Source organism: Empidonax traillii, unplaced genomic scaffold (genome assembly GCF_003031625.1).
Source record: "Empidonax traillii isolate 1590-97213 ecotype Southwest subspecies unplaced genomic scaffold, ASM303162v1 scaffold2301:size47502, whole genome shotgun sequence".
Taxonomy (NCBI): domain Eukaryota; kingdom Metazoa; phylum Chordata; class Aves; order Passeriformes; family Tyrannidae; genus Empidonax; species Empidonax traillii.
In genome coordinates this window covers 30,273-41,660 of record NW_020957494.1, presented here as the reverse complement: position 1 = coordinate 41,660, position 11,388 = coordinate 30,273, and the positions used below count along the sequence as shown (strand labels likewise).

The 11,388-nt window shown below is 59.8% G+C and overlaps 1 protein-coding gene across 1 annotated transcript in view; it reads right to left on the bottom strand.

Moving 5' to 3' along the window:
* DYSF (dysferlin) overlaps positions 1-11,388 on the bottom strand; it is a gene marked incomplete at its 3' end in the record, with an annotated part of 46,095 nt that overhangs the window by 5,388 nt on the left and 29,319 nt on the right. Inside the window, exons 23-34 of the mRNA XM_027909673.1 lie at positions 10,722-10,877; positions 8,979-9,110; positions 8,447-8,613; positions 7,962-8,076; positions 7,745-7,850; positions 7,131-7,273; positions 5,818-5,991; positions 4,558-4,651; positions 4,255-4,332; positions 2,039-2,220; positions 596-736; positions 60-89 (exon numbers count right to left, since the gene is read on the bottom strand). Coding sequence (XP_027765474.1) covers positions 60-89; positions 596-736; positions 2,039-2,220; positions 4,255-4,332; positions 4,558-4,651; positions 5,818-5,991; positions 7,131-7,273; positions 7,745-7,850; positions 7,962-8,076; positions 8,447-8,613; positions 8,979-9,110; positions 10,722-10,877 — 1,518 coding nt within the window. The remainder of the gene's footprint in view (positions 1-59; positions 90-595; positions 737-2,038; positions 2,221-4,254; positions 4,333-4,557; positions 4,652-5,817; positions 5,992-7,130; positions 7,274-7,744; positions 7,851-7,961; positions 8,077-8,446; positions 8,614-8,978; positions 9,111-10,721; positions 10,878-11,388) is intronic.

The following is an 11,388-nucleotide window of genomic DNA, read 5'->3' as shown; positions in this document are numbered from 1 at the left end:
GGGGAGCAGGGGAAGGAGCAGGGACAGGGATGGAGTTGCAAGGAGGAGTCAGGACTTACCTCGAAGCCAGGGATGTGATGGACAGCCGGCTGTGGAGAGAAAACACAATTCCCATTGGAATTCCTGCTGCCACCTCAGCCTTACCTGGCAGGGAACATCAGCCCCACCCTGCCCACCTCCAAACACCCTGGGCATGAGGATTCCAGGGAATCCAGGGCTCTCCTCTGTCCAGGAGGCACCAGCAGCACCTCAAATCCACCCAGATGTTTTGTGGATCCGAAAGGCCCTGGAAGGGCACAGCCCTTCCCAAGGATTCCCAGCCCCTCCTGAGCCTTGTCCTGGCTCCAGGGGCCCTGCTGGGAGCTCCAGGAAGGAGGGAGATGCAGGACCACATTCCCAGTGACACCTGGGATGGGATGGGATGGTGTAATGGTTTTTTATTCCTCAAAAAGGGCCAAATCCAGGAGGTTCTTCCTGAGCCCCAACCCAGGAGGACCCCACCCAACAGCCGGCAAAGGCTGGATCTGCTGGGTCTGGAGACTCCAGGGGGAAAGCAGCACTGCAGGAGGGGATGAGGGAGGGATGGGGGTCTCACCTTCTCCCTCTGGATGAGCTCGAAGGCCGCCAGGAGCTCCCCCACGTTCCTGCCTGCCTTGGTGACGGGGTGCCAGCACAGCCGGGGCGAGCGCTCCAGGCTGGGCCGGCAGATGCAGCGGCCCATGAACTCATCTGCTCCCTGCAGGGGAACACAGGCACTGGGAGCCTCCTGCCCAGCCCTCTTCCCAGTGGGATCCACCACCACCACACACCCCCAGCTCAGCCAAAATCCCACCACTCCAGAGCCAGGAACGAGGGATGAACCGTGACGGGACCAGGCCAGAAACTCCAGTGGGTTTGATGTTCACAGGGACTCCAGTTTTCAGATCCTCCCTGGAATTCCTTGAAAAGGGCTGGAAATGCCCTTTCTAAGGCATTCAGCCTCAAACAGGAGGTGAAATCCCTACTCCACAATTCCCAGAGCAGGAGCCCTGAGCATTCAGGATCAGCAGCTCCTAAAAATCCCATTCCCTGCCCTGCAACGGGATCTTCGGTCCAAGAAACATTCCCTGCTTCCAGGACTGCTTTAGGACTTATCCCAAGCTTTTTCCACAGGGAAATATGGTCCATTTGGCCATCTGCACGATGGGGATGCAGCTTCCACCCTTTTTCCCAGTGGAATCCATTTCTACCCACCCACAGCTCAGCCAGGACCCCTCCACCCAAAAACCAGGATCAAGGGATGAACCAGGTCAGAAAATTAAGGGGGTTTGATGCCCAGATAATTTCCAGATTCTCCCTGGAATTCTGAGGGCTGGATATGCTCTTTTTCAGGCATTTGGGCTCAAACAGGAGGTGAAATTCCTATCCCACAATTCCCAGAGCAGGAGCCCTGAGCATTCAGGATCAGCAACTCCTAAAAATCCCATTCTCTGCCCTGCAATGGGATCCTTGGCTGCCTTTGCTGCTTCCTGGTGGGAAGGAGGAACAGGGAGGACAGAAAGGTCCCTGAGAGGTTCCTGAGCATTCCCAAGTTGGATTCCAACCCTTCCAAGCTGTCTGAAATCCCTCCTGCCCTTGGGACAGGCTCCAGCCCAGCTTTCCTGGGAAGGACTCAAGTTGCTGTCCCCAACCCCCCCAAATCCCATCACTCCCAGGCCCTTTGGATACCCTGGCACAGCTGAGCAAGGAGCAGAGGATGCTCCCGACTTCCAGGACTGCTTTAGTTTTTCCCATGGGGAAACCTGGCCCACGTGGCCCCTCTACAGGATGGAGACGCAGCTTCCCACCTCTCTATCCACGGAATCCACCCCCACAGCTCAGCCCAGACCAAAAACCGGGATCAGGGGATGGATGAATCACTGCAGGACCAAGTTTGGAGCAGAAGGATCTCAAGGACACCCCGAGCAGAGCTGGCTCTGCCCCCTGAGTCATACAGAGGTGTCAGAGCCCGGCATTCCCGAGGGCAGGAACGCTGCCAGCGGTGCCAGCCCCCACTCACGTAGGTGTCGTGGTCGTAGATCTCCACCACGATGCTGGGGGGGGCCTCGGCCACGCCCTGGGGGTCCCCGAAGATCTCGATCTCGTAGAAGATCAGGGTCTGGTCCCACGTGGGGTTCAGGGTGTTCTTCACCACCACGGTCTTCTGGCTTTGGTGCAGGAAGGACACGATGGCGTAGGGATCTGCGGGAATGGGAGACAGGGATTGGAGCTCCTGCCCCTCCAGGAACCCCCCAGACCCTCCGGGCAGGGCTCCAAACAGCTCCTCCAGCATTCCTGCACTTCCCAGCCCCCTCCAGCTCTCCATGAGCTCCCCCATGTCTGGCACACTTGGATGGAGATCCCAGGAACATCCCCAGATCCCAGGAACATCCCCAGATCCCAGGAACATCCCCAGATCCCAGGAACGTTCCCTACACGCATCGGGATGGAGATCCCTGGAACATCCACACACACACCTGGATGGAGATCCCAGGAACATCCCACACACAGCTGGGAGCTTTCCTGGGAGCCAAAGTTGTCCTGCCTGTACAGAAGGTAGAGGGACCTCCCCCACACAACCTGGATGCAGATCCCAGGAGTTCCCAAAACCCACCTGGATGCAGGTCCGAGGAACACCCCACACCCCCAAACCCTGCACTGCCACAAGAATTTTCCTGGGGGCCAAAGGTGTCCTGCCTGTGCCAGAGGTGATGGAACACCCTGCACACACCTGGATAAAGGTCCCAGGAACCTCCCACTCACACCTGGATGCAGATCCCAAGAGTTCCCCACTCACACCTGGATCCAGGTCTCAGAACATCCCCTAAACCCCTGGCAGCAGATCCCAGGATCCTCCCCAGCCCCCTGGCTGCAGGGCCAGCTGAGCAGGACGCCATTCCCCCTCCTCCCTGCCCTTTTCCAAGGACTGGGGCTGGATTCCCACCCGAAGTATCCGACCCTTCCCACTGGGAAGAGCCTTTCCCACTGACACACTCTTTTCCAGCTGCAGCAAAGGAGAAATGGTTACAATAAACAAAAAAAAACCTGGATTGGGATTGGCTTTTTTTTTTTTTTTCTCTTTTTTCAACCCCCCCTTCCCCTTCTCCTGCTTTTCCAAGGAAAGCTCTCAAAGCCCCTTTGTTCGGGGTGCACAGAAGGGTTATTTGTCTCCCTGTGCAGAGCCCCCTCAGTGCCCCCCCCTCCTGCTTTGTCAGGGCAGTGGGATCACAATCCCACACTGTGCCGGGTTGTCCGTGGCCGGGATTTTCCAAGGGAAGGATTCCTGGTGCAGGAGCTCCCCCCTCCCAGCCGAGCCCCTGCTGCTGGGCACAGACACTGGGGGGGCTGTCTGAGGGCTCTGCCCCCTCCAGGGCATTTCTGTCCCCCCTCATCCCTCTTTTCCAAGCCCTGGGAGGAGCAGGATCCCACTGGGATCACGGTCCTGCTGCCTGCAATGGGGATGTCCCACCAGCTGCTCCCACCCCCATTTTGGGGGGGTGTCCCTGTATCCCACCCCAGATCCACCTCCCCTGCCACCACACTGGTGGGCAAGTCCGTGAAAATCCCTTGGAAAATCCCCATGGAAGTGGGCAGGGACAGCCCTGGAGGTGCCTGAGGGATCCCTGTGCAGGGGGTGGGTGCTCCAGGGACTTGGAGATCTCCCTGGAGACATTTCCAGGGATTTGGTCACACCTCGGGTGTGATCCCAGCACACAGCAATGACCTGACAGGGGACATTCCACATTGTCCCAGCTCCAGCTCTGATCCAGAGGCACTCACATCCCCTTTGCCCACTTTTCCCTCTCAAAACCAGGCCCTGACATCCCTTCTCCTGAGCACATCTGCCTGTGCTCCATCACATCCAGCCTGGAGAAGAGAAGGCTCCAGGGAGAGCTGAGAGCCCCTGGCAGGGCCTAAAGGGGCTCCAGGAGAGCTGGAGAGGGACTGGGGACAAGGCATGGAGGGACAGGACACAGAGAATGGCTTCCCACTGGAAAAGGGGAGATTTGGGTGGGATATTGGGAAGGAATTTGGGGCTGTGAGGGTGGCGAGGCCCTGGAAAGAATTTCCCAGAGAAGCTGTGGCTGCCCCTGGATCCCTGGAAGTGTCCCAGGCCAGGTTGGACGGGGCTTGGAGCAACCTGGGCTGGTGGGAGGTGTCCCAGGGTGTCCCTGGATAAGTTTTCCAGCCCCTCCCAACCCCAGGATCCAGGTGGACATGTGGGTCTGGGCTCACCTGAGAAACTGTCCTTGTCCATGGCCAGGAGATCCCGCGCCTGGTACAGGTAACAGCGCAAGTGGTACCTGTTCCCACCTGCCAGAGGAACAGGAAACGCATCAGGGATGAGCCAGGGATGGTTTTCCACCCCTCTCCAGGCTGTGTCTTGGCTCAGTTTCCCCTGAGCCCATCACATTCCCACATGGACAAATCCATGCCCCGTCCTGCCCCTCCAGCCTTCTCCCATCCCCTGCTTCCCCCAGGCCAGGGGCACAGGCTGGGAAGTGCCTTCCCCATCCCCTTTGCCCCCCAGGCTCTCACAGTCGAAGATGCAGGAGATGGTGGGTCTGTTCACTCCAAAGCTCAGCGTGGACACGCCTTTCCCATCTTCACTCCTGTCGTCCGTCACCCCTCCCTGCGAGGGAGAGGCAGCCAAGTTGGGGCACCCCAGGATCCCCCCCAGAGCCAGGGCCCCCCATGGGGTGGGCTCCTCCAGGGCATCACCCACACGGGGGTCCAGGAGGAGTTTGGGCTTCTAATGCTCCACAGAATTGTGAAATTCCAGTTGGAAAAGGCCTCTGAGACCCCCAAGTGCAACTGTTGCCACCCCTGACCGTGTCCCCGAGTGCCAAATCCACAGGGCTGTTAAGTCCCCCCAGAGATGGGGACTCCCCCCTGCCCTGGGCAGCTGGGCCAGGGCTGGACAGCCCATTCCAGGAGGAATTTTTCCCATTTCCTCTCCTCCTGTCCCTGTTCCCTGGGAGCAGAGCCCGACCCCCCCCGGCTCCCCCCTCCTGTCAGGGATTGCAGAGCCAGGAGGTCCCCCCTGAGCCTCCTTTTCTCCAGGCTGAGCCCCCCCAGCTCCCTCAGCCCCTCCTGTTGCTCCAGCCCCTTCCCAGCTCCATTCCCTTCTCTCCCAGTCCGACCTTGGCTCTTCCCTCCCACCGTGTCCTGACCCAGCCTTTCATCACCTCCCAGTTGCCCCACTGGCCTTGGAATATTTAGTGGAAGGAAAAGGAGGGATTTCTGAGGATGGGAATCCCACCCAAGGGCTCCAGGGTGAAGGGGGAGGAGGCAGAGTCCCACCAGCAGGGTGGGTGGGTGACAACCAGGACCCCCAGGTGGGATCAGTGGGAGCTCAGGGAGACTCCAACACTTGTTACCCCCTCCAAGTGCTGCTGGTTTTCCATGCAGAGCTCAAGGACAAGACTCGAGACTCGGATGAGGGAGCAGCATGTCCATGGATGCAGAGGAGGAACCCCCTCAGCATCCCAGACCTCCAGGGGTGACCTTCCCACCAGCCTGTCACCCGGGGACGGACAGAGCAGGAAAAGAGGGGAAAAAGCCAAATGGAGGGGGGGAAAAACCCTTAAAAACAATGAACAGGGGCTCTGGGCTGCAGGGTTGGGTCTCCTTTGGTCACCGGGAAAGCCGGGAATCAGGGAATCCAGAAAGCTGGGATATCAGGAAACAAAGAGGGCGGGAGAACGAGCTGATAAGGAGCGGCTGATAACGAGCTCCGACCTGACCCGGCTGAATCCATTCCCAGGCAGGGATTGGGGAAGGGAAGGGGTTCCCTACCAGAGCCCCCTCCAGGGCGAAGACGGCGGCGGCTCCGGTGCGTTCCAGGGGCTCCATCCTGCGCCTCCAGCGGCGCCGGCGGAACGAGTCGGTCCGGCGCTGCTTCAGGTGGAAGCGCCAGCCGAAGAGCGACGCGTATTCCCAGCCCTCCCCATCCAGCTCCTCCTGCTTGTGCTGCCGGACAGGGACACGCCGGGGCTCAGCGGGGTCGGTGCCACCGCCCCCCCCCGGCCCCGCTGGAGGTGACAGCGGGAAAACCACCCGGCTTTTCCAGCACAAAACTGTGGATTCAGGGTCTCCAGGGTGTTGTCGGCCACGGTTGTCCCACCCCGTGTCCTCCCTGTGCCTCCCCAGCTTGGAATCGTGGAACAGAGTGATGGAATCGTTGAGAGGATCACAGGAATGTTTAGGTTGGAAAAGACCCCCAAGGTCACCCAGTTCAGGTTGGGAAAGACCCTTAAAAGCATCACAGAATCATGGAACGGCTTGGGTTGGGTTGGGTTGGGTTGGGTTGGGAGGGATATTAAAGCCCCCCCAGTGGCACCCCCTGCCACGGGCAGGGACACCTTCCACCAGCCCAGGTTGCTCCAAGCCCAGTCCAGCCTGGCCTGGGACACATCCAGGGATTAACCATCAGCAGTGCCGGCTCCACCCCTGGGAATTCTGCCCTTCCCCAGCCCCTGGGGTGAATCCCACTGGGAGTGGGGTCGCTGGGCTGGGGGGTTCCCATGCTGAGCAAGGAGGAGGCCACATCCAGTGCCTCCACAGCCTTCCCTTTGCTTTTCCACCTTCCCGTGGCTCTGTCCCCTCTGGAATATCTCCCTGGATCATCAGCCACAACCCTGTGAAGGTTTTCCTCCCCAGAGTTAGCAAGCAGGGTGCCAGGGGCTCCCCAGGGCCACAGTGATGCGGGAAAAGTGCTGGAGAGGGAGACAAGTGTCCTTGGAAAGCGGCGGGGGGGAGGGAGGAGCTGCAGCTGCGGAGCCATTCCCGCTCCAACTGCACCATCTAGAGGGAAGCGGGGCAGGGACAGGCTGGGGACAGCCGGCCAGCCCTGCTCTCCCGCGCTCTGCGACACCGCTGGATGTCCCCACCCCGCCCCAGAGCGCGGCCAAGCCCCTCTGGAGTGGTGGCTACTCCGGGAGATGTTGACATTCCAGGTGGGAACTCCCAAGGGCGGAGAGCGGGGCCAACAACTTCGGGGAAAACCAGGTCTGTGCCAAAGCCACCTCCAGGTGGAGGGGCGGGGACACTTCAGGGAAGGACAGGGACACATCCCCGAGCGGCTGCCACCCCCCTCCAGCCCATCCCACCTTCCTGGAGGTGTCCATGTGCTCCAGGTCGCGCCGGCGGAGCCGCACCCAGCGCCGGCGCCGGTTGGTGTGGTACATCTTCTCCGCCGGCACCCAGGCCTTGGGCTTGCGCTCCGGGGGGATGGTCAGCCCGTATTCCCAGCCTGGAAGAGCGGGAGACACCCGGCTGAGGAGCCCCCCGCCTCCCTGTGCCCCCCCAGGGAGCCTCAGCAGGGCAGTGTGTCCGGATCCCAGGCGATTTCCCGGCTTGTTGCTCCTGCCCACAGTGGTACCCACTGGATGTGTCCCTCTGGGATGTCCAGGGGGTGGATCCGTGGGGGCCCTTGGCTCAAAGTTACAGCCTGGGGACTGTTCTCCCTCCCTCGGGCCGCCCCAACCCTTGTGAGCACCTCTGGCCTGATGTTTTCCACTCCTCTTGCACCAGAATTTAGGAAGATGTTCCTGGACTATCCCAGCAGCCAGGAGAGCGCTGCCTTTGGGAATTCCCACCCCCAGGGCCTGACCCCCTTCTCCTGATCCAGCAGAGATCCAGGACAGGTCTCATCCCTAGTGATGGGGATGATCCCAGCAGGATGGGGAATGAACAGAGGGCCCCCAAAAGTGCTCCTGGGTACCTTTCTCATCCACAGCTCTGTTGAGATCCGTGTCCCACTCCAGGTCTTCCCATTTCCAGCCTGGAGGACACTCAATCTCATCCTTGGGCAGGACCTTCTCCCCGTTCTGTGGGACAAAGGGGTGTTGTCAAAAAAAAAAATCCATAAATCCCCCCTGATCTCCAGCACTTCCAGCCCAGGGTGGTACCCAGCTCCAGCATTCCCACTTTTCCCTCACCACATCGGTGTAGGCGTCGGTCATGTGGATCCACTGCCCCCCAGGGAGCCGGACCTGGTTCTCAAACACCTCCTCCACGAAGCTCAGGTGTCCTGCATCCACATCATGGAGCAACCTGCATTCCAGGAGACATCCCAGTCAGGGATTGCCCATCCCACCCTCCACCTCGTGGAGCAACCTGCATCCCAAGGGTACATCCCAGTCAGGGATTGCCCATCCCACCCTCCTGGGTATCGCCACAGCCTCGGGCCATCCCCAGCATTCCCAAACCCCTTCCACCTCAGACTCCAGGAGAAAAACTGCCAGGAGACCTCCAGATGAGCCCAAACCCCATGAAATCCCTCCCAGTGCCCCACGGGGATCCCACTCCCAAACCTCCTCCTCCTCAGAGACCCCCAGCCCTCCCCACTGACCTTTCCCCCAGCCTGGCCCCCGCTGTGGTTTTTGGGCTGCCCCCCCTGCCCCGGCAGGACCGTCCCACTCACGTCCTCTCGGGGCAGACGAACCAGTCCCCGGCCCAGGCCCAGCCGGCCGAGGGGCGGAAGCTTTCCTTGGGCAGCTTCATCCTGCCCGTCACGTCCGAGTACTTGGGGTAGGTGAGGCCGGTGGTGCCCCAGTTCCCCACCAGCGCCAGCTTCGTCTGGTTCTCGTACTGGGGGAGCGACAGTAGGTGAGGTTTGGGTCGGAGGTGCAGAACCCCAGGAGTCATCCTTTAGAATCCCACGACCAAGCCCTGCAGGGCCCCACCCTGAGGACAGATCTCCAGGGAAAAGCCATCCCAGCAGCCCCACACCACCACGGGCACCCCCAACTTCCCTCCCCTCCAGCAGCTGGATGGGGATCTGAAGGGACAGTGTGGATTCATGGCTCATTCCCAATTCGCTCCTCAGCATTCCAGGCTGGATGCTGGAGGAACGAGCTCCCTCCTCTCACAGGTTTCAGGGACTGATGTGACCCCTGGAGGTGCTGCCCACCCCGGGGAGGCCCCGTCCCGGGACGTGGCTGTGGAGCACTCACGGTCTCGGCGAACACGGAGAGCTTCCCCTCGGCGTAGCGGTTGAATTCCTTCTCGTCCGCGGCCAGGCCGAGCCAGAGCCGCACCCGGATCTGCGCCGGGATCCGCGGCCCCGGAGCCTCCTCCTGCGGGTACTGCCCGGGAACAGCCCCATCAGCACCCCCGGGCGGGGGGGATTAACGGGAATGCTCCACATGGGAGGGCGGGAATGGAGCCCCGGGGGGGGAAAGCTGGGAGCTGGGACAGTGTGTGGAGAGCTCTGGGGATCAGGGCAGGGAGAGACCTTTGGGATCATCCAGTCCTGCTGTCAACGGCCCTAAAATGTGTTCCCAGGTGACCCTGGGCAGCTTCAAAGCCCCAGTGGTTGGAGGCAGGGAGAGGGTCAGGATCAGGAACAAGGACAAAGGCAGGGACAGGGTCAGGAAGAGGGACAGGGACAAAGTCAGGATCATGGACAGGGGCAGGGACAAAGTCAAGGACAAGGACAGAGTCAGGATCAGGGAGAAAGTCAGGGACAGGATCAGGGACAGGGACAAGGTCAGGTTAAGGTCAGGGACAGGAATAAGGTCAGGGACGAGGTCAGGATCAGGGACAGGGATAAGGTCAGGATCATGGACAGGGTCAGGGACAAAGTCAGGAACAAGGACAGGATCAGGGACAGGGAAAGGGACAAGGCCAGGGAAAAGGTCAGGATGAGGGACAAAGTCAGGGACAAGATCAGGGACAAGGTCTGGATCAGGGACAGGGATAAGTCAGGGAAAAGGACAGGGACAAAGAAACAGGATCAGAGTCAGGGACAAGGACAAGGTCGGGGACTGGGTCAGGATCAGGGACAAAGCCAAGAACAGGGACAGGGGCAAAGTCAGGGACACCCTTCAGGGTCAGGACACCAAACCCAACCCACACATTCAGCAAAAATAGAAATAGTCCACAGGAATTTTTCCTCATTGCCCTTTTTTCTCCCTCTAAGCCACTTTTCCCTAATCCAAGTGCTGCTGGTTTTCCATCCAGAGCTCAAGGATAGAAAAAAAAAACCCCAATATATGAATTTTAGGTCATTTTTGCTGCCAGCTGGATTTGGGCTTCGGGACTCTACTGAGTTTATTTTATTTGACTTTATTTTTTCAGAGCTTGTTCAGTGCTGATTCTCTGCTCCTGAGCTGGCACCAGCCAAGGAATGTCAATGGAGACGGGAGAAACTCAGGAACTGCCTGGCAGGGGAATGGCAGCTTAAATTTCCTGGGGTGGCAGAGGGTCAGGAATTGGGGGAAAAAAAATGTAAAAAAATTTAAAAACAAGAAATATTTTCTAAAAAAGCACCATCTGGGCCAAATCTTCACTGCCCTGGAATTGCAGAATAAAGGGAGATATTCACAGGATCTGCTGTAGATCCATGTGGGAAGAGCTGGAGTCCTCCAGCAGCACAGCTGAGGTATCTCCGGGGAGGAGCAGCTCCAGCTGGGTGGAAATCCCAGAGAAGCTGTGGCTGCTCCAGCCCTGGAAGTGTCCAAGGGCAGGTGCCCGTGGCAGGGGATGGGATGGGATGGGATGGGATGGGATGGGATGGGATGGGATGGGATGGGATGGGATGGGATGGGATGGTCTTCACCATCTTTCCAACCCAAGCCGTGAACCTGGAGCTGCTGCGCTGGGGTTTGAGGTTTCCCTGCCTTATTTTCTCTCCATTCTCAGGGGAAAACGTTTTAAAAACTCCAGCCCCACCGTGGACAGAGAGCCCAGGGTACCTTGAGGAAGATGGTCTGCAGCTTGCCGCAGTCGGCGCCGCAGCACTGGGGGATGTTCCTGGAGAAGAGCACCCGGTGTGCCGGCACACGGGCGTAGGCCACGCGCCTGTCCCCCTGCAGCATCCAGATCACGATGTCTGGCAGGCTGTTCTGGGGCTGGGAACAGGACAGTGAACAGCTGGCAGGGATCCTTTAGGCCCTGCCAGGGGCTCTCAGGTCTCCCTGGAGCCAAACTTGGCACCTGCCAGTCACGGGACAACCACGGATTGGGGAATCCAACACCGCCATCCCTGCTTCCCACCAGAACACACCACCGTGGAGAGACTGGGAAGAACAAGCCCCTCCAGGGAGCACGGGAGCCCCCAGGAGCACCCCAGCAGTGTCACCTCTGTGCCATGGCCCTGAGATGGCACAGCCAGTGTCACCCTGCAGTATCACCCAGCAGTGTCACCTTTGTGCCATGGCCCTGAGATGGCACAGCCAGTGTCACCCAACAGTGTCACCCAGCAGTGTCACCTCTGTGCCATGGCCCTGAGATGGCACAGCCAGTGTCCCCCCTGCAGTGTCCCCCCCTGTCCCCATCCCAGCAGTGTCCCCCCCATGTCCCCATCCCAGCAGTGTCCCCCCCTATCCCTATCCCAGCAGTGTCACCTCCTGGGCCATGCTG